The 27,695-nt window shown below is 59.5% G+C and overlaps 1 protein-coding gene across 2 annotated transcripts in view; it reads right to left on the reverse strand.

Moving 5' to 3' along the window:
• LPCAT1 (lysophosphatidylcholine acyltransferase 1) overlaps positions 1–26,128 on the reverse strand; it is a 49,584-nt gene extending 23,456 nt beyond the window's left edge. For both annotated transcript variants that reach the window (XM_077116806.1, XM_077116807.1), the window contains exons 1-3: positions 25,967–26,128; positions 6,439–6,581; positions 2,342–2,556 (exon numbers count right to left, since the gene is read on the reverse strand). In XM_077116806.1, coding sequence (XP_076972921.1) covers positions 2,342–2,556; positions 6,439–6,581; positions 25,967–26,113 — 505 coding nt within the window. In that variant the 5' untranslated portion in view covers positions 26,114–26,128. The remainder of the gene's footprint in view (positions 1–2,341; positions 2,557–6,438; positions 6,582–25,966) is intronic.
• Positions 26,129–27,695: the final 1,567 nt, after the last annotated feature.

Below are 27,695 nucleotides of genomic sequence, written 5' to 3' on the forward strand. Positions count from 1 at the left end.
CTGGTGCACGATGATCCTGTACCCCCACAACCTCCCTAACAGAGGGGGCGGCTGGGGACACGAACCAAAGGCAATACGTGACCCTGCGCTGGAGCAGATGACGGAGAATATGCCCAAAAGGACCAAAAACAAAACAAAAAATTACCAAAAATCAAAACTGGGGGTGCGCTGTATTTAAATCTTCATAAAACTTCCAACAGCTGTTAGCCACTATTCCTTTCCTTTTCTGTAAATTATTCAAAGAGTAGCTTAGAAACACATGAATACACATGAAGGGCAATCTGAACACAGACTGTTCTCCAGGGTGCTGCGGGCAGAGGTCAGGTCAGGGCACGGGCAGGTTCCTGGCACGGTCGGGCACAGCACCCCCGCCCCAGGACAGTAGTGGTGGGTGGGCTGTGATGGCGCAGCCCCCGAGGGCCTGGCCGAACTTCCAGGTGGATGCAGGGAGCCAGCATCACCCAGTCCAGGGCTTCTCCTGAAAAGCCGGGAAGAAACACCAGAAGAGGCACCTTCCCTAAACCCAGGCTGTCCACGGCTCCGACCAGGCGCGGGCTCCTACTCAGGGGTTTGGAATGACCTGTCAGGGTCATAAAAGGCAGTGGTCAATTTTCTGGTTATTGCAGTCAATGCCCCACTTTCAGAAGTGTCTTAGGACTTCCCCAGACTTGCCGAGCACTTGGGATATAATTCTTTATCGGGAAAAACAGGCTCAACTGCTGGCCCAAAGCTCTAGGAGGGACGTGCCCTGGGCACCTGCGCGTCTGCGGGAGACCTTTTGCATGCTCTGTCCACTGAAAGCCGCCCTGGGTGAGAGTGGACATGCACAGTCTGCCTGACCCACGCGGCACCAGGGCTCCCCGCCATGCTGGCCTCTCCACTCGGTCCCTGGCTGACCAGGCCGCAAGTGACTCTTGCATTTCCGCCCCTGACAAGCCCAAGGTCGTCAGCTCAACCTCTCATGGCCGAGGAGGTGGACTCGGAGCACTGAGGGGACGCAAGAAGCAGACGGCACCTGTGTCCGATCCACCCCTGGCCCCAAGAGCCCTGCTCCTCACACTGAGCTAAGGGCTTCCCCGGTCGCCGGCCGTGGAGGGACGTAGATGTCCTGTGTCGAGCAGGCGTGGAGAGGGACGCCAACACTCTAGAGACTACACCTGTGGGTACCGGTGACAGGCAGAAGCATCCGGAAGCCACTGGTTGGCCTTGGCGTGCCATGGAGGGGACAGAACCTTGCGACCCGAGGCTGAGTTCAAATGCCCACTTGGTCTGCGCGCTGTTGTGGTGGCGTGGCCACTGTGGCCCTGAAAGCAGAGGGGTCAGAGGACCTGCTGCCCAGGCTAGGCCAGGGCCCAGGAGGAGGGGGCGAGTCCATGGAGCTGCGGGGCAGGGCCAGTGCTCAGGGTCACTGTGGCGTCCCCACATCATGACAGCTCACTTCCATGGGCCTGGCTGAGGGTCAGCCATGAGCGAGGTCACACAACCACAGAGCAGGGTCAGCGCTCAGGGTCACTGTGGCATCCCCCCGTCACGACAGCTTGTCTCTACGGGCCTGGCCGAGGGTCAGCCATGACGTGTCCATGGCGACTCCAGGCAGGTCAGATGCCACCACCCCCTGTCCTGGAGTCCTGGGACTGCATGCCACAGCACTGCCCACTGGACATCACCTCCCAGGCCTGGAGGCCAAACGTCCAAGCTCAAGTGTTGGAGATGGCTCCTCCTGAAGCTCTGAGAGATTGTCGTGCCTCTCCAGGGCAGCACCTGTGTCCAGGTCCGGGCACCCATCACAGGTGTGGGAGGGTCCTCGGCTCACACTGCACCGGCCCAGGCCGCACCCTCCTCCTGCGCCTGCATTTGCCTCCTCTCTTCTCATGACCTCATGGGCTCATCTCAAGATGCCCCCTGAAGACATCTGCAGAGACCTTGTTTCCAACTCAGGTCACCTTCTGAAGTTCTGGACAGACACAAACTTTGCAGGTGCACTGTCCAACCCAGGACACCCCAAGATTTTGTGTACCTGTCCCTGCCAGCGTCCCTCCTGGCAGTGATGACATGACAGAGGTCCAAGAGCCAGATGGCAGCAGACAGCGCTGCTCATACCCCCAAGCCTCAGCCCCACTTCGCCAGCACGTCTCCCTGAGATGTCGAGAGCTTTTCCACAATGCGCTGGGTGCACAGCGGCCTGGGTACCCGCATGGAGGGGGGGCCTTGCCTGGGGGTCCGGATGGAGGGGGGGCCTTGCCTGAGGATCCGGATGGAGGGGGGGCCTTGCCTGGGGATGCTGGACTGGGCGGGGGCCAGGATGGGAGCGGGCCGCATTCTGGGCGGGGGTCCCACTTACTCCCCCATATCGGGATGTCCCTGCTCTCTGCCTTCATCACGATGGACGACATCGTCATGGTGACGGGGATGGCATCGAAGTAGGAGGAGTGAGGCGCCAGGGTGAGGATGGCGGCCTCGGAGGGCAGGGCGCGCCGCCCCTTCACGGCTACGCGGTGGAAGCCGCCGGCAAACCACATGGTCCGCATGATGGCTTTCAGCAGGACGTCCACGACCCTGCAAGAGAAGGGGCGGCCGTCAGCGCCAGCCCAGTGCCCAGCCTCGTGCCAGCCCATCTGTGGCGTCCACATCGGGTGATGCTGGCCGCCTGGGAGGGCGACGTCAGAACCACAGCCGGGCCTCTGCACTCCAGGGGTCCGGCCGGTGGAGGCAGGGGCCATGGGCGTCCCTGCCTGCCCTCGCGTGTCACCCCAACGCCTGTGTCCCTCCTTTATCCAGGAAAACGTGTGCCCGTCCCTGGCCAATGGGACACCGGGCCCGACCCACAGGAGGCTCCGAGGCCAAAATCGGGGACACAGACACCCTAAGCCTCAGAAACTCGACCAGCAACGGATGCGTTCAAAACCCAAAACGAGAAAGACGTGAAAAGACAGGACATGCATGTTAAAACACGGAGTGGAGCCAGAGCTGAGGGAGGGCGCAGGGAGCTGCATGTGGAACTCGCCGATCTGTCTCCCCTGACCCTGACACCGGACGCCACGTTGTTACAACAAGCTCTTTCAGGATGAAATGAGATGGACAGCAAGGTTAGGGAAAAAGCAAAAATCATTCCAGATTTACTGAGTTTGCTTCCCTGTTTTGATATGTGAGAATTTTGACTTTTCAACCTGTGTTACCGCTTTCATAGTAATCTCTTGGACAAGCTACAAGATCCCTGGAAACACATTCGAGCAAACACAGTGGTGCAAGGGGCGTGGACTGCAGGGAGCTCGATCCAGAGGGATGGCTCCAACTCTTCAGTGAGCCAAGCCAGGGCCTGGGCTGGGTGGCCAGCTCGCCACACGGAAACGGATGACCCTGGACATGGCAGGCATGTTTCGAGAGAATGCTGAAGGGGACCCAACAGAGCTGGGCAGGGACACTCAGTGCAGGAGCCCAGAGTCCCCGCAGGGAGCACCTAAAAAGGACGATCATGCATCTGGGTGAAAAAAGACCACTGCCTATTACACCAGGGACACGGGAACCAAACTCGGCCGTCACAATTAACTGGGATTTTAAAGCTAACCCAGCAGAGGTAATGGAGCGTCAGTGGAAGCAAGCAATGGGATTTGGGGGGAAATTACGTAAAAAACAGAAAAGGGCTTCTGGTTTAAGAGAGCTGCTGGGCCCCATTTGCCTCATCCAGGAGCTCCAAAATCGAGTGTTTGTGTGCCCAGCGGGAGAAACAAGCAGGCTGGGTGGGGGAGGGGGAGCTCACCACTTAAACTTATCTTCAGGAAGACAGAAAGCAGATGACAGTGGGCTCCTGGAAGGGGCTCCCAAGATGTGGCCCCACTGCTAGACCTGCTGTGACTAATAAGGGGGGCATTTGTGAATGATGTAACTGTACATTTTTAAATGCACTTTTCTATATGCAAGTTTCACAGTTAAAAAATGTGCTGAAATAATGCTCAGTGGTCACCAATACATAAGGAAGGAGTGAGGCCAGTTCCAGGAGGGCAGGTTCAGAGGCAGGAGGGAGAGGGGGAGCTGCAGAAAAGTGGGGTTTATGCTCAGGCTGTCCTTCAAGAGGCAACATATTGTTCAAAGGTAAACAGGAGGTGGCCGCGGTTTCCTGGGGTGGGGGAAGAGAAGGGGGACATGAACCTGACATGCCCCAGGCCCTGCGACAGTTCCACTGGGGAAGAGCTAGCACGGCTGGCGAGGGTGCTAGCTTCCAGGGGGGCCCCAGTCTCCGTGCAATGTTGGGGAGCCCAGCCCACCACCCTCACGTATTGGTTTAGAGAGTGAAAGAAAACAGGACACTCTGGAAAGGCACAGAAAACAAGAACACGCTCTTGGGAAGTCCCACTTCTATCTTTATGCAAGGATGACTCACTAGAAGAGGCCAGCAGGTGTGGAGGTAACAGCTGTCGTGTTTGCAGATCACCTGGAAGCACTGAGGGGGGCAGGAGGAGCTCTGTGATGGGGGGGAGGAGTTCTGTGATGGGAGGGGGGAGAAGAGCTCTGTGATGGGAGGGGGGAGAGGAGCTCTGTGATGGGAGGGGGGGAGAGGAGTTCTGTGATAGGAGGGGGGAGAGGAGCTCTGTGATGGGAGGGGGGAGAGGAGCTCTGTGATGGGAGGGGGGAGAGGAGCTCTGTGATGGGAGGAGAGGAGCCTTGTGATAGGAGGAGGGAGAGGAGCTCTGTGATGGGGGAGAGGAGCTCTGTGATGGAAGGGGAGAGAGGAGCTCTGTGATGGGAGAGGGAGAGGAGCTCTGTGATGGGAGGAGAGGAGCTCTGTGATGGGAGGAGGCAGGAGAGGAGCTCTGTGAGGAGGTAGAGAGAGGAGCTCTGATGACGGGGACGGGTAGCCTGTCCCTCCCTAGGGGTGGCTGCCTTGCTTTTCTTGGGTACTGCCAAGCGGGAGCAAGGGTGGGGGGGTGCGGGTCCTAGGAGAGACGAGGCTGGCTTCAACTCCCGCGTGGGGCTGCGACCTCCAGGGCCTGTGTCCAGAGCTGGCTATGTGGAGGGACCCTCTATCTGGAAAGGGTGCCCTGTACAAACACGAGGGACATGGCTGGGTCTCTGAGGGAAGCTTGGGAGGGCGGGGAGCAGCTGGCTGCGGTGGCCGTCATCGCCACTGCCACGGGCCAGGCCCAGGAGTCGGACCAAGGGCCAGGCCGGGCCTCACAAAAGGAGGCTGTGCGTTCACAACCTGTATTCTGAATGTGACTTAGATTTGGTATCTTTTGCCAAATTGCATCCTCGCTCCCCTCATTAAGAGTTTTAGTTTAGGAAGAGGTATGAATGACAATGAACTGCGTTCAGCAGAAGCCCTCTGAAACCCAGCCCGCCACCCAGAACTGTGCCTACTGGAGACCACCATGGCTCCCCAGACTGCATAATCATTCCTCAGCAAAAGCACCGTACACCCTGCAACCAGCCCTTTCAAAACTGCTTCTCCCTGATCCCACGGGTCCCACACTGAGGAGCTTTATGGCGGTGTTTGTACTGGAGAAGTTCCCAGCCGAGGGCAGCCTGTTCCACTCCCCCAGCCCCCAGCCCAGGGCAGGGCGCCAGGTTTCCAGGATTTTCAGTAAAGACTGCTGTGGGGAAAAACACACACACACACACACACACACACACACACACACACAGGGCCCTGCTGGGGCTGGGAGGAGGAGCACGTGTGCAGTTCATGCAGACTGCGCACACGTGCAGATGTGACCCTCCACGCACCCAGGCGTCCATGTGGCGGCGGATCGCAGCGTGGCACCGTCGGACCCGCTTCACCGCGGCCTGTGACTTCCCGTCCGGAATCGCTAAGGCAAGGCCGTGTATCCTCTGCCAAGGCCAAGTAAATTATTCACACACAAGCAAAACCACACAGGGTTAGCAGAGCAAAATGGAAAGTAGCCTGAAGCCATCTATTTTAAAAAGATAGAAATCGTGGTTGTGTAAGGATTCCTGTGGGACGAGGGCAGATGGGGGTGGAGGAGAGCTCAGCGCACGAAGGGATGAAGAAACGGGGAGCTGGACAAAAACGCACTGGGAGAGGCGCGTCCTGCCCTCGTTACCCAAAAGCAAACCTGAGGCTCCACTTCCAGCACTGCCCAGCCCTGTGCGCCACAACTCGGCCATAGGGTCTCAGCCCTGCAAAATGGGCGCAGCCCAACGTGGCCGGCACTGTCCGCTCGACTAGACACGCCCGACCACCTTCACGCTGGAGGGCTCGAGCCACACGAGAAAAGGATCCCAAGGTAAAGCCTCCATGGAGCCTGGCCTCCCCACCCGGAAGGGAGGCCCTGGGGGAGGGGGTGGGACCCGCCAGGGCGTGGGATATGGAGGGGGGAGAGGAAAGCAAGAGGCCAGAGGACCTGACTCCAGCGGGGGCCATTCACGGACCGGAAGGGCAGCCAACCCCAGCCCCGCCCACGCCCGCCCACCCCCACTCACTTCCGCCACAGGGCCAGTGGCTGCTCCGGCTCCTTGTCGGCACATCCCAGTGAGGCGACGAAGGCCAGCGGCCAGGCCAGCAGCATCAGGCAGGCAGCCAGTAGCAGGCGCAGCGGGAACAGTGTCAGCGTCATGACAGCAATCTGCAGAGAGGGGACGCTCTGCAGGGGCCGCGCTCACCTCACGCCCCCCGCCCGCTCCTGACTGGGGGACCTGGGAGGCGGGCCCAGGGTCACACCCACCGGCACTTCCCCTGAGGCCCCACGGTGCCCCACCCCCCACAACACCCCACAGGTCCTGCCCCCATGGCAACGCCCTGCCCCCACCGTGTGTGCCCTGACCCCCACCGGCCCCCACCCCCCCACAGCTGCCTAACAGGACTGCAGCCCCAGGTACATCTCCTCTGACCCCACCCTGGGGTCCTGCACAAGAAAAACGACACCCTCACTTTTCAGCTTTCCTTCCGAAATTACTACTGCAGGTGGGAGCTTGCACTATAAATAGCAAAACAAAATGGAGAACTTGATGGGGAACATACAAGATCCGGAAAGAACCAAAGGTGCAACTCTCCAGTCCAGGATAGACACAGGAGGATGAGCTGGAGAACAGCCCCGTGCCCGGGAAGAGATGGAAGAGGCAGCTCCAAAAGAGCAGAGGCTCAGGGGCCAGGGGGGCTGGGTCACAGGCCAAGAGGAGCCAAGAGGTTGGCAGGTACCTGGGCAGGGGCAGCAGAGGGGTGCCAGGTGCTGGAGGGGGCGTGGAGGTACAGGCGGGGTCCTGGGTGGGGGGAGCAGATGGGAGCCAAGTGCTGGAGGGTGAGTGGAGGGACAGGCGGGGTCCTGGGGGGGCAGCAGAGAGGAGCCAGGCACTGGAAGGGGAGTGGAGGGACAGGCAGGGTCCTGGGGGCGGGGGTAGAATGGCTCCAGGACAGCTTGGTGCCAGGACGCATGGGCAGCCTTGGGTCTATGACCCAGAGGACAGAAGAGACGCAAGATGGACAGGTGGGGCTCATGAAGACTTGGGGAACATGAGGAGATCAGGGTGAACAGGTGACGTGACTGTTGTAAAATAAACAGTTGTAAAGCTCCACGTTCACAATTTAAAGTGCAAGTACTTTTTTACACACAAACCACATTATTGAAATGCAAACCCTACACATCAGGTGCGCATTTTTGTGGCAATCACAGGCTGCCTCTCCCAACCCGAGTTGTGGACTGGGCCACCCCGGACCCACCTGCCCCCTGAAGGCCTGTGGTCACCACCTGCGTCACAGAGCGCACTCTTCTGACACGGTGCCCCTGGGCCAGGGCCAGACGGGCCCCCAGAGCCCCTGGTGTGCCCACCCAGCCCCACGCTCCTTACCCATAGGGAAACGCCAGGCACCGGCCTGCCCCTTTGGCTAACAGACGGGGTCACATGCCACCCATCCCTTTATCACCCTCATGAGAAAAACCAGTTCTGTGCCAGTGGTGTGAGCAGCCTCCCACCTGGGACCCCCGGCCTAGTGCTCTCTGCCAGCGACATGCCTGGCAATGCTGTCTGGAGGGGGGGATGGCTGTGTCTGGCATGCAGACCCACCCTGCGGGCGGAATGGATGGAGCAGGCAGCCTGCCGGGCTGGAGCATAGGGGCGTCCAGCTGAGGTGGTTCAGGCTGCAGGTCTTCCCAGGGGCCAGACTACCTGACACCCTGCCAGCATGTGGGGTCCTGGGTTCCCAATCCTTGCCAACAATGGGCTTCAGCAGCCCTTGGAGTTTTAGCTGTCCTGGTGGGGAGAAGTGTCTGCAGTGACAGAAGAGGCTGGGCCTCTCCAAAATACTTCTGGGATGTGTCTAGTTAAGTCTCTTGATCATTTTCTATTTTTTTAAAACTGATTCATAAGAGCTGCTTATATAAACGAAACGAGGCCTGTCATTACTTACGCTGCGATTCTCCCACTCTTCGGTTTGAATTTTCAGGCTCCTAATGATGAACAGAAGTTCTTACTTACAATGTACTTCAGGTTGCTAATCCTTCCCTTCATGGTGTGTGTGTGTGCATGTGTGCACATGTGTGTGTGTGAGTGTGTGTACTGCTTAGGGAATTTCGCTCATGACCCAGAGGGCACTTTCCTACGTTAACATGTAGAGACTCTGCTGGGCTTACTTCGTACCTTCGGACCTGGGCTGGCACCTGGGTGGCGGGAAGGAACCAGGCTCGTTCGTTCTCAACCTAATACTTAGGGGGCCCAGCAGCGGTCACGGGGGGACCACACACTGACCCTCCAACCAGCGACGGTATTATGCAGGGGACTGTGCTAAGCCTCTACTGACCTTTACACCGTGCTCACACTGCCTAAAACACCGTAGCATTTATATCCACGTGCAAATACCAGAGCACGTCAACTACCATCCTTTTGGTTATTATGACCTTTTAAAAATCTATTCTTGGCCCTTTCCATCTCCATAAACATTTTAAGTCAATTTGTCAATTTCTACAAATCCTGCTGGGTGCTTTGTTTCTCATCGACAAATCTTTACACACATTCACTCCATGCATGGCGTGCAATTAATAGCTCACAATATTGTTACATAGTTGTGTATTCATCACCATGATCATTTTTAGAACATCTGCATGCTCTAAAAAATTCATACACCCCATACCACTTACCCCTCTCTTTTGACCACTGGTATTTCAATCTGTCCAATTTACTTTACCTCTTATCCCCCCTATTTATTTTTATCCTTATTTTTTTTACTCATCTGTCCACACCGTGGACAAAAGGAGCATCAGATGCAAGGTTTTCACAATCACACAGTCACATTGCAAAAGCTGTATCACTATATAATTGTCTTCTAGAATCAAGGCTATTAAACACAATTCAACATTTTGAGGTACTTCCCTCCAGCCACTCCCATACACCATAAACTAAAAAGGAATGTCTATATAAAGCAGAAGAATAACCTCCTGTGACTGAAATCTCTCAGCCACTGAAACTTTGTCTCATTTCTCTCTTCTCCATTTTGGTCAAGAAGGTGTTCTCATTCCCACAAGGCCGGGTCCCAGCCCATCCCTGGGAATCAGGTCCCATGCGGGAGACAGGCAATGTGTTCACCTGCCGTGTTCACTTAGAGAGAGAGCCCACATCTGCGCAACAAAAGAAGTTCTGTGAGGATTACTCTTAGGTATAATTATTAAGTAGGCTTAGCCTATCCTTTGCAGAATTAAATTTCATAGGGTTGAACCCCAAGATTGAAGGCTCAGCCTATTGATTTGGTTGTCCTCACTGCTCGATGAGAAGACACTGTGCAGAAAGCTGCTCGTGCTGCATCCACGGGGAACACAGCTGATTGGCTGAAGACAGGAGGGGAGATGGCAGAACCTCAGCTGGTTGGCCGAGGACAAGAGGGGCGATGGTGGAAGGCCCAGGTGTGCAGGGTCTCAGCTCTGCCTGTGCATCCTGCTGGGTTCTGTTACCTGCAGCTATGAGTACTCCGACGTCACTCACATGGCTTTTCTGTAGGTTCTTCTGGGTTATCCATGGAGACTAGCACCAGCCAACAGAAATACAATGTGAGCTACGTATGCAATTTTTAACTTCCTATTAGTCACAACAAAAGAATAAAAAGGACGTGAAATTAATTTTAGTTTTGAGAACCCAATATATGTGAAACACCCCCTCTCAATTTATGTACTCAGTGTAAGAATGTCTGATGAGGTAGTTTACATCTTTTATTTGTCTTGGAGATCTGTGTGCTTTTCCCACTGGTGTCAGGTCTTCGGTCCAACTGGCCACACCTCCAGGGCCTGGTGGCCGCATGTGGCTAGTGGCTGCCTAGAGGCCACATGGTCGGCACCGCAGGGGGTGTGCAAGTGACACCTTTAAAGCCAGGCTCTTTCCTAGGGGGCCGGGAGCCAGGATTTCGGTGTGAAACGGGGCAGAGCAGCGACGCCCCCGCTGGCTTCCTGCTGACATGGCGAGGATGCGTCCCTGTGGGTGGGGCGCTCACTTCAGGTCGCCAGTAAGTGTTCTTCACTGGCGGCAGTGTCCCCCGAGATGCTGAGGACGGGAGTTTCCGAGAGTTTTCTTTTAACTCACGAGTTAAATTCAGGGGCTGCATCTTATCCAGCCTCTCGGCCACCTAGCGAGGTAACGGGCTTGTCCTCGCTGCCCCTGTGAGGTGATGCGTGGTGTCAACAGTTCTTCCAGTAGTGAAAGGCTGCCCCAGGCACCGGAAGCGCCTGCTACGACGGGGGTTAAAGGAATCGCTGACTTTGGTTGCTAGCGTGCTTGAGACTGACTCATCACCTACGCTCATGAGGAAAAGAGACGCATCACTTCCTCTGTGGTGTCATCGTAACAATGTTACAACACCGCAGCCTCTCCCTCCCAAGAGTGTCTGCCTAGACTTCTGACAACTGTTTCAATGCATCTGAGCCCATCCATTCATCTGGAATTTCTATTTCTCTTGAGTCAACTTCAGTGCCCATCTCCTACCAACCAAAGGTTCTATTTCACCCACTTTCAGGTTCGCTGGCGTGAAGTTGCCCATTACACTCCTCCATGAATTTAAATCAGCACTGATTTCTAATTTCATTGCTAGTGTCATTTGGGCTCTTAAACGTTTTGTAACCCATATTGCCAGATATTTGCCTATTTTATTAATCTTTCCAAAGAACCAGTTTTGGGTTTGTTTATTCTACTGTGACCTATTCAATCATAATTATTTAGGCTTCTATGGGATTTTCTTCCTTCTACTTTCTTGTTTGATGTTCTTTTTCTTTGATGTTCTTTTTCCTTCTTGAGCTCACTGCTCTAGGAAATGCCTTGTTTTTCAATAACTGCACTTAAGGACAAATTCCTCTAAGGAACACTTTATCTTAATCCCACAAATTTTAACCTGTAACTTCCTCTTTATTTTTAAAATTTAATTTTAACTATGTTGTTCTTTTTTGCATCTAGTTATAATCTTACAGTTTTGTTGCAGAGTGAAAAGAGAAGAGCCTGCATGGGGTGACTCCTGGCTCCTGCAGCCTGGGCCCCTTTGCAATTGCCTTCCAGCTCTCCTCAGGGCCCCTCCCCCACCCTCAGGGCTGTCTTTTATTTTCCAGGGCTCAGAGGCAGCAGCTTGGGCTTGGCTTGGCAGAGAATGCTCTAGGAGCTCTGCTATTTGTTTGTTTTCACTCCCATAAACTTATGTGAAATGGTGGTGCCTGCCAGTGTTTCCCCGCAGGGCACACAGAATGATAGCAGCTGCACTGCCAGGAAGTCCCAGACTGCTTCGATGACGCGCTGGCATGCCAACCTGCTTCTGCAGTGCGCATCCATTGCAGTCGTTCTCCTCTACTGGAATTATTTCTACTACAAATAATGGAATGCAATCACAGCAGTTCAGCTTTCCTGCAAAAGTACTGCAACTTCCAGGACCCGCGGTGCAGCTGCCCCCACCCCCAATCTGAACCAACAGGGAGGGGCTGACAGCCCAGCTCAGACTCCAGCGCCCACCTTCCTGGGGGGGCCTTAATCAGCCACCCCAGCAACACCTTGGGGTGCCCCCACCATTCCTGTGGGGCATGGCCTGCAAGCCGACCCGAGCCCCTGAAGCTCCTGCCTGCGTTATGAAGAACGCGGTTTTGGTTTCTGAGTCTCATGCAGGTGGGGAGAGGGACGCAGGGGGCTGTCCCGCACCGCCATGCACACGTGCACTGAGACGGTGAGGGCAGAACGCAGATCCAAGGCCCCAGTAGCCTCCACCACCTGCCCATGCTGGGGGCACTGTAACAGGGAGGGGACACCCCTCCACCCTCGGGAACTTCCAGAGCTATTGGGAAGGCAGGGAGAAGGCGAACTCAGTCCCTTTAGTATTTTTTGTTTTTTGAGTGTTGTTTAAATTGCTTGGAAAGGCAGGTGCCTTTGGGAGCCCAGAGCGGTGAGGCAGGACCTGCCCGCCCTGGCTGAGCCCCAGTGGGCTCTCAGCTGTACCCCTGTGCTGCACAGCCGCTTGGCCACAGCACTCGAGGCTGGGCCCAGCCCTGACCCCAAGGAACTGGACAGCTTCCCCAGAAGGGGCAGGGCTTGGGGTGGGAAGCTTGCTCCCTGACTGGCTGGAATCTTTTTTAGAGTCTTCTGTGGGCTCTGGGCACTTATCCTGAGCTCTGGGCTGCCCCCCACAACAAACTCCTGTCCCTTCCTACACCTCCATGCAGCTCTCCGCTGCATGCCAAACTCAGGCCCAGTGCCTTGCCCCGGCCTCCTCGGTGTCTGCCCCGAGTCACCTCAGAGGGGGAGGACAGAAGCCAAGCGGCTGCAGGAGCCCCAAGGTGCAGGAAGCCCCGGGACCCGGCCGTGTGGAGCCTCTCAGCAGGCGGAACCTGAGAAAGGCGGGGTAGCTCCCAGGAAACGCCATGGAGCGGACACTGTTAGAATCCCTGGTTCCCTGTCCAGGAACTGTGGACTGGTGCCTCGGAGCACGGACACCAGACCCAGTGGCCTGGCGGCCCGTTCATGGGGGGTCCTGGCCACGTAGGGGGTCCTGGGGGTTACAGGGGTCATGGGCCCGCCTCTGCCCTGCACATCCGGAACTGGATGCAGCGCTGCTGGAAGCCTGGCTTGGGGAGGCAGCGGCAGGAGTGTCCACCCAGCAGGAATACACCCAGCGCAGGCGGCAGGTGTGGACGAGGAGAATGGGGGCGGGAGGGCAGCCTGGATGGCTGGGGAGACATGGGGGAGCCAAGCTTTGGTTGACAGGGTGCTGGCTGCAGGCCCAGGTCAGCGTGGGAAAGTGGGGGTCTCCCAGGAAACGAGCACAGGCAGCCGCTGGGGGGGGGGGGGGGAGGCCACAAGCCAACAATGGAACAATGAGCGCAAAGCAACACAAAGCAACACATCAGACGTCTATAAAGCCGCAGCCCGAGGACACAGCCAGCCTGGCAGGTCCCTCTGGGGGACCCTGAGAAGCAGGTCGCTGTCAGCGCAAACCTGGCTCATAGAGCGGGGACAGATCAAAGCAGCTGTGCAGCCTTGCCTGCGGGAACACTCCTTGGAGGGGATGAAGGGCACACCATGAGTCGCCCTGAGATGGCTCCAAGGGACCACGCCACTCCCCTCATCCTTCATCCACATGGAGGTGGATCAGGCATGGGGGACCCCACCACTCCCCTCGTCCACGTGGAGGTGGCAGGGCATCTGTTACCAGCTGTGACCGGCCACAGTGAAGAGCACAGCCATGGCATGGCTGAGACGGAACGAGACCCCAATCCAATGGAACGGAGCCTCCAAGCCCCAGAGGTAAAGCTGGAGGAATGGGGGGCTGCCATCAGCAATAGCTGGTCAGCAGGCTGCAGGACCAGCGCCCCATTTCTTCAACAAATACGTGGCGTGAAAAGTCGGCAGAGACAGAAGGGGAGCTGCGGGTTAACGGGCGGCCCGCCCCGCACGTCTGAGCCGACAGCCGTGGCCCTGGATGCCCGGGTGGGTGGTGACCGCCGTTTTCTGTGGACGCCGCCCTCCTTGAGATGCACTCGGCATTGATGGGCTACGCGCAGAAGGCTGGGGTTTGCTTCTGAGTCACCTGGGGGCGGGGAGGCACTCAGTGGGGGGATTGGGGAGTGCAACAAGCCTGGCCACATATTCCTCATTGCTGAGGCTGGGGGGCAGGGGACACTTTCTGCACTTCTGCATAGTTTTTAAACGTCCATGATGAGAAACCAAGAAAGCGATAATTCTCTTTTTCCATGTGGAAACCTGCAGGTGAAGGCTGCGCAGTTACGACTTCAGGCGTCTGAGGCTGCACAGTTACAACCTCTCTGCACAAACGGCCCACGCATCACCCTGTGATGCGACCAGGGCTTTGGTGGGTCACCAGGACCCTCGGCGTCTCCTGCATGAAGACTGCCCATCAGGCCTCGCCTCTGGGCACGCGTCCCGCAGCTGTGCTGGGGAGAAGCAGGGAGCTCCAGGGAGCACGGGGCTTTACCCAGCCTCAGCTTGGCTGACTCTGGGGCTCTGCCCAGCTTAGCAGGAGCGGCTGACACGGGCCATGGCCCAGGGGCAGGCCTGGGGGATTGGGGCGTTGGCAGCCATGCCCCCCCAAGCACATGGGCTGAAGTGATGCCCCCTGGGGGGTGGGGGCCTAACACAACAGCTGCCTCAAGAGGAGCCTGGAGGGCACCAGGTACAAGGGCTCGGGGGGGTCCAGAGCTGCACCCCAGAAAAACACACTTTACCCCACCCTGTGGGGGGTCCTCCTGCCACGACTATGTCGGTTAAGGGATGGCCCACCTCGGGCAGGAGGGGCCTTCATACTTCCACGGAGTCCTTTACAAGACACCCAGAGAGAGCGAGCCACAGATGAAAGAAGCTGAAAAGGGACCTGGAGGAGAGGGCAGGGGCCAGGGGGCCACCAGGGGCCTCGTTATGTGCAGAGGGGCCCAGACCAAGGGCTGCCGGCCGCAGCCCCAAAGCCCCATCATTGAGAAGAAAGCGTCACCTTGACGCCACCTTCACCTGGATTTTCTCTCAGCCTCAAAGCCGTGAGCCGTTAATTCCCATCGTCTGAGCCGCTGCACAGCACATGCCTGAGCAGCCCAGGGACCCAGAACAGTACCGGTGCTGGGCATTTCTTTATACTTTTGTTAATCTGATGGGTGTTAAAAGATATGTGATTGTCCTAATCTGCTTGCTGGGAACTGAATCACACCCCCACAAGAGATGCGCACGCCGCACCCCTTATCCTGGGGGAGTGAACTCACTCACAATGTGAACTCACATCACCTGATGTGCCTGGAGTCCTTATAAGCAAAGGGAGCTGGGACCTGGAACCAGAAGCCCCAGGAGGCTGCAGGGGACAGATACGGGGTGGCGGGCAGAGGCTGCCCGCCGGGGCCCCCCCAGGGGGTTTGACTTCGGAGAAGGCACAGCCTGCCGACCCCCGCAGGTGGACCTGGGGGTCACTAACTTCCTGTCCTGTGAGGCTCCTGGCCCGAGGGACTGGCCAGCATACCTGAAGTGGCCAGGGGTTCACGGTCACTGGTCCTCCGGACTCCTTTTCTGGGTGTTGCCCCTTTGGATAAAGCACCTGCTCACATTTACACCGGGCCTCTTTGCCTCTTTCTTGCTGACGCATGAATGCTGAGAGTATTTTTGCCTGAGGCCCCCCCACATCGCCCACCCATGAGCCTACTGGGTGGGCCCCGACCTGGGAACGGGTTCCTTTCTGAGCCTGTGCTCACGGCTATACACAAGCCCTCCCTTCTTAGCGCCCCCACTGCAATCTAAAATTAAATACAGATTTTCTAAAACGGAGCTTACTTTTTCTTTCAAAAGCTTCAACCAGCCCCAATTTTCCAGCCACTGCCATCTACCCAAGCACACGCAAACGAGATCCTCGCGTTTGTTACCCAATCCTGACGCTTCCTGCCCCACACATGAGCATCTTTTAGAGATTTGCCCCAAATGTTCAGTGCTCCCCGAAGTCCAAGAGTGCAGCCAGCTCCACACCTCCGTCCCGGTGCTGGCTCGAGCCAGACTCGTTGATGGGGCCTTACAGGGTGCAGTGAGCACACAGGGACCTCAGCACAGCCCTCTCCTACACCCAAACCCCTCTGGTCCACGGCATCCCTAAATTCTGGCACCCTGAAACTATGGGGGCCCTGAAAGGAAAGCCACCCACCGTGAGCCAGTCTCTCCTGCTGCCCCTTCTAGCCTGAAGGTCCGAGCGGGCAGACGCAGGAGGCCTTCATATCAGCACACACTCAGAGTTCTCACCGCCACTGCGTGGGGGCTTCTCTAACTCCTTTTCCTCGGGGAACCCCGCGGTGAGTTCTTGGGGGCCCTGGGGAGGGGGCCATGGGCCTCTAGCATGGACTTTCAGGAACAGTCCTGCAGCTGTCAGGTTCCCATGCCTGGGCCTTCACAGGAGCCCCCATGGATGCTGTTGACTCGCTGGGACCCCAACAAAAACACTGAGGGGACACTCCCAAGAACCAGGTACCAGCAGCACCTGGAACTTCCAGCTGGTAAAAGAGCTGTGAAGCCAACGTCACGGGAATGTGATCGGATGTGGGGAGTCACGGGAGGCCCCAAGGATGGCCAGGTTGAGGCTCTCAGTCCCAGCTAGGGGTGCAGGACACTTCTAAGCAGAGCTGTGCCTTGGGGAGAGCAGTGGTAGCATATGCCATGAAGGGGGTGTCTGAGGACATGGGGAGCCGGCTGCCAGAAAGGAAGTGGGCACGGGCAGGTGGAAGCATGAAGGGGGCCCCCAGGGACATGGGGGGCTGGCTGCCGGGGGCAAAGGGGGCACCCGGGGAAATGGCGGGGGCTGTCTCCCGGTGGCGGAGGGAACATGGGCAGGTGGAAGCACGGAGGGGGCACCTGAGGACGCAGGGGGCTGGCTCCCGGAGACGGACAAGCGCCTCTAGAGCAGTCCTCACCTTGCGGTGGGGTGCTGACAGAGGCCTAGGACTCCTGGACAACTCGGGGGATGCAAGAACTGGCCAGGAGGCTGCACCATGGGAGAGGGAGGCTGAGGGCCGTGCGCCATGGCCTCCCTACAGCCCCCATGAAGCCTGACATGACCTGGAAAGGGGCAGCCGTGCCAAGGAGGGCAGCTCCTAGAAAGCCGCAGGCCCTCAGAGGTGCTGGGTGCCCCCCTGGACTGAGAGGCCTCTGCAGCTGAGCTGTGGGCTCTGTGGGACAGTCCTGTGGTCAGGGGCTCGGGCACAGGGCTCCACGGTGGGGTCCACACCCGCTCGGCTGGGCTCCCGCCACGGGGGTCGCCCAGGGAGCAGCTGCAGCGCGCATGGCCTGGCAGGTGGACCCATCCCCCACACTCCGGGCTGGCCTTGTGTCCCCTAGCCCCCTCCGCCTGCCCCGACTGAGCGCCAAGCCCGGGCTTGCACCTGTGTCCTGCACAGGGGGGCATGATGTGGTGCCCAGGATGCAGGCAGGCACCACCATGCCAGTCCCAGCTTCCCAGGAGAGCAACCTGGGAGCAGTCACCTGCTGCATGGACATGAAAGTGCAGGAGGACCCCCGGGACACCATGAGAACGCATCCCCCAGCGGGGCAGAGGGTGGGGGCTGTGGACGACTCACACGCTGAGGGCTCATGCGCTGGGCGCTGCATAAGATACAGAATAAAAGTGCTGCAGGGTTGGGAGGTGGCGAGCAGGGTCAGACACAGCTCCCCTCCCACGCGGAGCTGCTCTGGGGTCAGCACCCCAGCTGCCCTCCCAAGACCTGGCTTCCCATGGAGTCAGAGGCCTCCAGGAGTCCCACTGTATCGTGGTAGGTGGGTGGGAACACATGTCACTCTAGACAGAGCTGAGACATGGTGTGGTGGTCCCCCCCACCCCCCCCAGCTCGGACGGCACAGGCTGTAACTTCTTGTCTGTTCCCAGGGGGCTGACACCCCTCCCCAAGTATCGGTCAGCACAGACTGGTCAGGCTGCAGTAACAAACAGCCCCAAAGCCTCCAGGCCTTAGGCGTGGCGTGGCATTTCCTGCCCTCCCTGCGTGCTCTGCTCAGGTCACGGTGGCCACGTGACGTGCTCTGTGACCTGCTCTGACTCGAGATGGTCTCTGCCACTACCCTCTTCCTGCACAGTCAAGGGACATGACTGGACACTGAGCCCACATGGCATGGCCCTCTACCCACAATGCAGACCCCACTGCCCATTCTAGGGTGTGACTGCCACCCATGCGGAACTGGGAGGGCCTGCTCCTCCCGACACCGGCCTCCCCACCGGCTTGCAGGCTTCCTGGACACGGGGCGCCCTCTTCATTCCTGTAACTTGGCTCAGGACAGAGCTGGCCGAGGGCCAGTGTGGACCCAGGGGCAGTTTTTAACCGAGTAAAAGGGTATGTAGCTGGAAACAACCACAGTCGTCTGCAAACATCTCCTGAGCAGCGAGGACGCGCCCAAGTGTGCTCCAGGTGTGGGGACGTGGCCGTGGGACAGACCAACGGAGACTGCACACGCCACTGCTCAGGTCTGCGGGGTGGATGGGCAGGGGGCAGTGTCCAGGCAAGGTGGGTACAAGGAGAACAGGCAGGGAAGGGAGGACGGGCGTGCAGGGAGGGGCGCGGGTACGGCACAGGCACCTCTTTTGCAGGGAGTGGAGAAAGGCTGCTGCCGGGACTGGTGCACGCAGGGCTGAGCCGGCTGAAACCTGGGGCCTCCCCACGGGACACTGAGTGCAAAGGCCCTGACGCCGGTGGGTGAGTGGTCGGGGAGAGGAGCGCCGGCAGAGAAGATGGGTGGAGGCAGGGCACAGGGCTGAGCCGCATCTGGCGCTACCCGGGATGGTGGACGTGGACCTCCACAGCAGACCAAACATGGGCCGGGCATCTGCCCCGGACAGCAGCTGACCACCACGGCCAGGCTCCCAGCTGCACTGGCGGAACACCGCTGCCTCCCACTGCCAGGAGTGCAGCCACACTTGGCCTAGTTCCGCACATCTCCCCTGGGAGCACGCAGCTGTAATTATAATTCTGGGTGGAAGGTGAGCCTCCGAGGCCCTAAGCTTTGCCTGCAGGGACGCACAGGGAGGGGAGGCACGGATAGGGGTCCTGGGAGTGAGTGACAACCACAGGCGCGCAGGGTTAGGGGGCAGGCGGCACAGGGTGGGGTGCCTGTGTTTGCAGGGTGCTGCCCGTCTTCCCGGGAAGCGCCGGCGGGCAGGAGGGTGATTAGTGTGTCTGCTCTCCCACTTGCTGCACCGGGCAGGGGCTCTGGGTCCTAGGGGCACCCATCCCCGGATGTCAGGGGCCATGCTCCAGGCTCTAAGGAGCATGTTTACCAACTCGCTCTCCAAAGCCCTCTTCCTATGAGTCAGGTTTAACAGGCAGCATCTGGTAGTGTCGGCGTAATGTAAACTAAAGATGTGATTCCCTGGTGGTATCTGAGCAAAGACTGAATGTGCAGGGCAGAGGCTGACGCTGCTGAAGCCTGGGGGCATTCCACACAGGATGCCAAGTGCAAAGGCCCTGAGGCCAACTGGGGGCACAGAGCTGAGCCACACCACGCCTTGGGGTGGCTGCTGGCCGCATACATTTGAGGAAGTAGTCACGGCAGGGCGTTGAGGTGGTGACAAAGAAGACTGGGGAAAAGGGGGCAGGGGCAAAGCAGGACAGGGGCGTCCTGACAGGGTGGTCCCAGGACTCCAGGACAACCACAGCTCCACCAAGCCCCACCCCTCGGGCCCACTGCCTCCAGCGGCCCTCACCTCACTCCCCCCAGGCCAGCCTCCTGAGGCTGAAGAGCCCGGCTCTGGCTTTACGGCACAGGCTTCTTATCTAGAAGTAAAAAGAATCCCGAAATTCAAGATCTGTGGCATTTCCAACTGCTTCCGTTTGTTTGTCAAGTACTGGCAAAGGTCAGCAGGGCCTTCCGTTGAGAGGACACCCGGCCCCTCCCCCCTGGGGGAGCCCTGGTCCCCGGGAACATTTGTGGGGTGGAACCTGGGGCAGGGAAGGTGGAGGCGACCCTCCGAGGGGTTCCGTGGGAGGACGATGCAGTTGGAGATGGGGCAGGAGGGGGCTGGGGGCTGGACCCGGGGTCTCCTCCCTACAGGCAGCGCCACAGCCTGGGCCATGAGGGGGAGCCTGGCCAGAGCTGGGTCTGCAGGGACCGTGGGCCTCCGGGAGATGCCGCCATGATGACTCCCAGTTTTGGGGGTAAACTGTGCCCCCTAAAGCACATGTCCAGGCCCTGAGCTCCCCGTCCACGAGTGTGCCCTGATCTGGGAACAGGAGCCCCGGGGATCTGATCAGCCAGGCGGTGGCTAATGCAGGGTGCCCAGTGTCCCCGCAGGGAGGGTGAATCCAGGTGTGGCCAGGCAGGGGAGGCAGCCAGGAGCTGCTGACGGCAGAGCAGAGCCTCAGGGTCACCGCCAGGACCCTCGGGCCTGCAGAGTGGGCATGGCCTTAGGACCCTCGGTTTCGAGCTCCAGCCTCCCAAGCCGTGGAGAGCCAACTCCCTAAGCCACGGGCTGGGGGCACCTAGTACGGCAGCGACAGGAAACGAGGGCCCTGTGGCACAAACGAGACTCCCCATGGAGATCAGAGGCCCGTGGCTCCGAAAGACAGAGTGTGCCGTGCGCTGGGCATGGGGGTCGTCACCCCCCACGGGGCAGTTAGAGAGTCCACGGCCTTCAATCCCTGACCAAAACCAGCCCCAGCCCACCTGGCTGCCCTGGCTGTCTCGGGGCACCCAGCTCACCTCCCAGGGTGGACTGGCAGGGCCCTCGCCTGGGACCTGGGCCACACGGATGTGCAAGAGGCCACCAGGCACAGCAGCCTGCCCATTTAAAGTGGTGCTTAAAAGAAGCTTCTATGTCGCACATGACTCTTGGGGAAGAAAAATCCATTCCGAGGGGTGCAAGGGTATCCAGTGGTAGAATTCTCGCCTCCATGCGGGAGGCCTGGTTCAATTCCCAGTCTATGCACTTCCCCAAAAACAAACAAGGAAGCAAAATAAGCAAAAAATTCAACAAATGGTGACGCAATAATGGGAAACTCAATTGGAAAACTAATGAAACGTGACCCTGCCATACAGCATACGAAAAACAAAACAAAAAAACCCATTCCTCTGGCTTGGAAACAGAAATGATTTTCTGCGCTTGTTAGCAGCCACCTTCCTCCTGTCCCCCAGCCCTCCCCCCACTCAGTAAGACCACAAGTCCCTGGGCCAGGCAGCATCCACCACGGGGTCCCTGTGGGTGGCCAGGCACGGGAGCAGAGGGGACTACACATGAGGGAGGGGCCAACCATACAGTGCACGTAAAGCAGCACTGGGCGCAGGTTACAACTTCTAGAGGGCACGGCAAAGAAGCTGAGGAAGTCTCCACGAGGCCCAGCACTGTGGGCACGCCCTAGGAGGGGATGCTGGCTCCGAACATGTGCCCTGCCCTGGGACCACTTTCAAAGTATTCAGGTGACACAGTTCAACTGGATGGAGAAACCCCATCACTGGCAGTCCTGACTGCACAGCAGGATGCCTGGACGCGCCCAGTGCAGATGTACAGGAGGCTGGTATGGGCACCGCAGTGCCCGTGGGCTGCAGCACAAGGGTGGCACCCATGCCCTGGGCTGTGGGCCAAAGAGGTTCCCTGGAGCTGGACGATGAGGTGGTGAGCACTGGGATGGCTCTTCCTGGGGCCACAGTTTGGGCAGCACTGGTATGTGGCTTTGTGAGTTGTGACTCTGGGCAAGGCTGGCCATGACTCTCCCACCAGGCTCTGCACAGCCTGTGGCCCTCCTCACTGCTGGTGGTGGAAGGGCATGGAGGCCTCCCTACACCGGCTCCCAGGCCCGGTGCCCCTGCAGTCCATGCTCTGACAGGAGAAAAGGCTGAACCTGAAAACTGAGAGCCCCTGGGGCTGACCCCCGGAGAGGAAAGGAAGAGGTCTTCCACTTGAAAGACGCGTGCTCCCTTGGAAGGCCGGGGTGCCCGCACGAAGGGCCTGGGGCAGGGGGTACCATGGCCGACAGGGGCATGGTCCCAGAGGAGGCTGGCGCTGCCTCTCTGCAGAGCTTGTCCTTCGAAGCCAACTTGAGACCAGTGCTGGCAGCCCAGAGGCATGGCTTGCCACCGGCGAACACCTTCGCAAGGATGCTCAGGCCGGTCTCTGGGAATTTCAGTTAGTTAAAGGCGTACTTCGTGCCACAGTTACAGAATTCTGTGTCCTGGGCTCTGTCCAGGACCACAAGATTGAAAAGGCCAGAGAACACACATATTCATGTTAAAAGCCCAACTTCAGGATGGAGGGAATAAAGCGTGAAAAGCAAGCTCTGTCTCCAGCTTCGGCCCCATTCCTGGATGCAGCTCTCAGGCGCGTGCCCAGACCCTGGATGGTGGCAGAATGGCTGCCAGAGAAGAGAGCACCCAGCTCCTGGGGCTGGGCTCCTGAGGTGTGGCCGAGCAGGCACAGCTACCTCTGCAATGGCGGCGCAGGACAGGCCTACCCTCCACCCAGGGCTGCGGCTGAAAGTGACCGGCGCTGAGACCACACAGGGAGATGCACATTGCTCTCCAGGCCACTCCATGTGCAGCCAGGGCCAGCCACCAGGCAGGCCGAGCAGGAGGACACAGCAGCATTTTCCTAGGATCATGGGCCTACCATCCGCCAGGCCTTGGCCTCCCTGCTGCCCTTCCGAGGGACCCTGCACACCCCGCTTCTGGAGCCCACTGCCCCATGCTCCCCTCCCCACTGCAGGGTGGCTATGTGTCCACTACCAACAGTTTCAGGGGACAGGACCCCTCTGCCCTGGGTCCTCCGCATCCCCTGGCAGAGTGCTGGGGTCATGGTAGGGACCTGCTCACTGCCCGGGGGCGCTTCCAGATCCCCATGGGGAAGCCAGTGTGGGCCAGGGCTGAGGGGGACAGTGGGGTGGGGTGGCCAGAGCTAGGATTGGGGAGTAGCGGCAGGGCCCAGGCAGGCCTGAGAAGCTTGTGGAAATCCCCTAACCATGGTGCATGTGCTGGGTGGGGAGGGTGCCTGAGGGCGGTGGAAAGTGGACCAGGACTGAGATGGAGACCCAGCCTGCCTCCGTGCAGCGGGCTGGATGCCCTGCTCAGAGCTGGCCACGCCGGACGCCAGGCCCAGGCTGAGGCCACCCTCCCCGCTGGCCCTTCTCACAACTCAGCCACCTGAACAAGAGCTGGGGAAAGTGTTGCCGCACGTCTGGGGATTAGATGCTAGGGGTGCGAGGCTGGGGAGGGCAGTGTCCCCTCCCAGGGTGAGTGCAAACTCTGCCCCTGGGCCCACCCCACCCCTAATCCTCTCTGTGGGTCAGACCCCGCAGCGGGACGGAGGGTACCCGCAGTGAACGGGAAGCAAGCCCCCCTTCCAGGAAGTCGACTTCCCCTGACATAGGCTGTGTGCCCCCATGGGGGACTTAGAAATGGCGAAAAACACCAGCAATCATCCTCACGAGAATTCATGAAGGCATGAAGGGGGGGCGCTCCCGCCCACAGATTCCAACATGAACCCCAAGATGACCAAAGCAACAAAGTAACCCTGAGCACAAAACACCTCCACTGAGAGCACCAGCTCCCTGATGAGCAGCCCCCAACCCTTGATGAGTCTTCCCCAGGCTTAATAAGTGCCCCCTAGCTTGATGACTGCTCCCAGCCTTGATTGGGGCTCCCCAGACTCAGTGAGTGCTCCCCAGCCTCGGGCTTCCATCTGAGTTCTGTCTCTAGCCCAGGAGTAAGAACAGCATGTTTATATCAGGCTTCGCAAGACCTATTTCAAGGTGTTGTTCTATGTCCAAAGAGACACTAAGCTCCTTCCTAAACCTGCAGCAAGATCCCAGATGGGCCAGCGGGAGGACAGCTGACCCCGCAGAGGGCAGCGTTAATCCACAGACACAGGCTGTTACCCAGAACTGCAGCCCCTCCCGGGAGGAACCCCAAGCAGGGGGGATAGAGGTACCCAAGCTGGTCACTCCGTGGTAGGCAGCCTGAGCTTCTGGAGGCTTCTAGCAGTACTGGGTGCCTCAGGCACTGCAGGATCAGCTTCTTCACTTATATTGGGGGGAGGGGGGGTGTTACAGGTTTTCACTGCTTGACAAGACAGGCTATTTTACAACGCGGAAACCTTATATCCATACAGATGTAAAAACCTTCGCACAGCATTGCTTTGCGACATTCCTGCGGCTCACAAGCTATCCCCTTTGCAGGCTGTGAGCATCTGAGCAGTTGGTGCTTTGCTCCAGGCAGGCAGGGTTACACCAGGCTGAGCCTGTGCAACAAGGGGATACAGAGTATCCTTCTCCTGCAGATGCCAACCATGATGGGGGTGGGAAGGGTGTCACCTGGCTCTGCCTCAGTGAAGTGATGGAGGCCCTGCAGTGGACCATCATCAACTTCCACCTGTTGAGCTTCCCTGAGACCCTCTGCCAGCAAGGAGCAGGAAGAAGACAACCCTGGCTCAAACAGGACGAAGCAGGGCCCAGGCCAGGCTGTGGCTTTGACCACACCCTAGCCCTTAGTTCCTTCATTTATTCACTCGCTGCTCTTGGCTGAGCCCACGTGGTCTCTGCACAGTCAGGGGGCACTTGGAGCAGGGAAGACCTGGCTGGCATATGGGGACTGCAGCTGTGTCAGGCACTCAGGCAGCCCTCCAAGGACCTTGAGGAATGTGCTTTCTTCTGGGGAGGTGAAGTTTTTCCCAGGTGTGAGGGCTGTGGTCCGGGAGCGGGAAGCCAGGGGGATGAGGGTTAAGGGGAACAGCCCTGGGGCAGTCAGAGCTGGGGGGAGGGGCAAGGTAGTGGGTGGGGGACAGGGCCTGGGAGAACACAGGAGGGAGGGACTCCAGCTCAGGGGCACCCCAAGGAGTTCTGTAGCAGTGGAAAGGCTACAGATGGGGCCCAGAGCAATAGCCTGGGCAAGCCGAAGAGGGGCAGTGAGGAATGGAGAGGAAGGGGCAGATTCAGGGACCCCAAGGAAGTGACTGGGCACCCTAACTCTCTCTGGTCCGGGGAGTGGCCTGGCAAGTATAAATGAATACAGCAGAGGGAGAGAGGGGCTGAGGCGCCAGGCCAGGAAGGTGGGGGTAGCAATGCCAGGAGCCAGTCTGAGGACAAATCTTGCTGTCTTGTCCTGCGGTCACCCCTTCTCCCCTCTTTCCCCTCCTCTGCCTTCCTCCCACCATTTTCTTTTCCACACTGACCTCCCCAACCCCAAAGGAGCTGGGAGAAAACCCAGGTGTCTCAGGAGAAAGGCAACTTCACACCCACATCAAGTACTTTTCATTTCAACCTTATTTCCGACCAATTATTTGACACGTGAAAAAGAAGTCTCAATCTCCTTAAAAGAAGTTTTTCCAACAGTTGCAAATGCATTTTCCACAAGCGGGCTGTCACCGAAGTCTAGCTTCCAGGTCTCCTGGTGGAGTCACAAGGTCCCTTGGAGCGACTCACGGACACCAAGCCCCACTCAGACCAGATGTCACGGGAGGGCACCTCAGAGTCACGGGTGGGAAGCCCGCGAAGGAAAGGGCCTGTTGCTGAGTCCCAGCCTCGTCCCAAGCGCGGCGGAGAAAGCACTGCTGAGCCGCCTGCCCCCCGCGGGCTCCCACGTGGAGACCCGGACGGCGGCGCGAAGCCCAGCCAGGGCCAAGCCCAGAGGCGGCCGGGGGAGGATGCACGCCCCGCGCCTCTCTTGTGGGCCCCGGGCCGCCTCCCACCCGCTGTCTCCGGCACTAGCTAAGCGGCCAGCGCAGTCCTCCCCGCACGTAAGCCTCTCCAAGGGCCCACGCGCCGCGCCCAGGCCGAGCCGCGCCTCAGGGGAAACCCGCTCGGGCCGCCCCGCGGGAGGGTGGGTGCGGGGACCCCAGGCGCCGCCGGGGAGAGGCCGCGCCAGCAGGACGCGTGGAGGCGACCGCGCCCGGGGCCGCATCCCTGGCCCCTTCCCGGCTCCTAGCCCCGCATCCCCGGCCCCTCCCGGCCGCCTTCCCGGCTCCGCATCCCTGCCCTCCGCCTCCCGGCTCCCAGCCTCTCTTCCGCGGCCCCCGCCCCGGTCCCGGCCGAGCCCCGGCACCCACCTGGGCCTTCTGCAGGGCGCTGAAGCGCAGCTCGTGCACGAAGGGGTTCCGCCCGGGGGGCGCCAGCGGCCGCGCGTCGTCGGTCCCCGCGCTGGAGGCGACATCGGAGGCTGGGGAGGCCCGCGGGCCGCGTCTCCGCAGCCTCATGGCCTCGAACGGGCGAGCGGAGCGGACGGCTTGGGGCGCGGGACCCGGACGAGGCGCGCGGGCGGGCGGCGGGCGGCGAGCCGAGGATGCGCCGGCGGCGGAGGGGCGGGCGCGGCGCGCAGGCGCGCGAGGGGCGCGGCATGACGTGCCCAGGCGGGGCGGGGGGCACCGGCGCGGGGGCGGGGCGAACGGCAGCCCCGCCTCCCAGGCCGGCGAGAGGCTTCTGCCCGCGCCCGGAGCGGCTGGTGGGGGAGTGGACCTGGCCAGATTCCGGGTGGTCCCCGCGCGGGAGGCGGTGAGGGCGCCGGGCCGAGCCGCGGGGAGGGGACAGCCTCGGGAGCGGGGCGGCCTACTATGGCACCCCCCCTTCGCCGCCCCCACCCGCCGACACGGGGCAGGAGGTGGCCGTCCCGATCACGCCGGACGAGAGTTGGGCGTCCACGCGTGTCGCCACGGCCTTCCTCATCCGGGAGTGCGGACTCGCGGAGGGCCCCCGGGGAACCCGCCTCAGCACCCCGTCCCAGCCAGAGGCCTTCCTTTCCCCTCCTCCTCGCCCAGATTGGGCTCCACAGAAAGCCTGTAGCTGAGGGAAGCGCTGTCAGCCAGGCCACGCGATTTAACTTCCGATGGATTCTGCCAGTGGCCTCCCTGCCCCCCAGCTCTGTCAGCCCTGGCACAGGCGGCACCACTAGGAATGCTGGAGCCAACTCAGATCATGGGGTCCCTTCCCGGCTCCGAAGCCCCCGGCCAGATCATGGGGTCCACTCAGACCCCGGAGTTCTCTCAGCTGGTGGAGCACCCCACCCCTCACCACCCCTACCCCACCCCCACCCCCTGCATTCAGGCCGAAGGTGTCCAGAGTGCGTGGCTGACTGGGAGCAAGTGGTCTGAAGAAGGTGTGAGGTAAATCCAGTGAACCTTCTTGTCCCCTGCTGGGGAATGAATCACGTCCCCACATGACTCCTCGGGACTCCGTGTAAATGGTCTCTTCTAAGTCCCTGCTAAGATGAGGTGGCTGAATCAGGGTGGGTCTTGGTCCAACGTGACCAGAGCCTCGTAAGCAGAGGGGGTTTGGCCCAGAACTGGAGGGCAGAGAAGGCAGCAGGTCACCACATGGCCGAGGCCAAGGCCAGGCCTGTGGACTTGCGTCTCCCAGTTGTGGCCCATAACTTCCTGTTGCTTAAGACACCAGCTGTGTGGAGTTTGCGACAGCAGCCCCCGCAGAGGAGAACATTGGTGCCCAGCACTCCAGAGGGGGAGGGCACGGATCTCAAAGACAAACACCCTGGCTCCAAGGGCAAAAAAAATCAGAACCACACGGCCAGCCCTATGGCACCAGAGCCAGGTTGTTCTGCACCCCTCTCCTTGTGGCACGCAGTGATGGCTGGACACATGGAGGCCGAGAGTGGGTGAGGGAGGATACAGAGACCAGAGGACTCTGCACGCTGTTCTGAGTGGCCCCTCCAAAGTCCTGGGGTGGTGGGGGATGGCGACCCGAGCTGGTGAGGCTAGCAGGGCTCCCTGCCTCCTTGCCAGCTGGCCCTCCAAGAGCCTGCTGGACCCCTGCATGGACCAAGGAAGC

Source organism: Tamandua tetradactyla, chromosome 9 (assembly GCF_023851605.1).
Source record: "Tamandua tetradactyla isolate mTamTet1 chromosome 9, mTamTet1.pri, whole genome shotgun sequence".
Classification (NCBI taxonomy): Eukaryota; Metazoa; Chordata; class Mammalia; order Pilosa; family Myrmecophagidae; genus Tamandua; species Tamandua tetradactyla.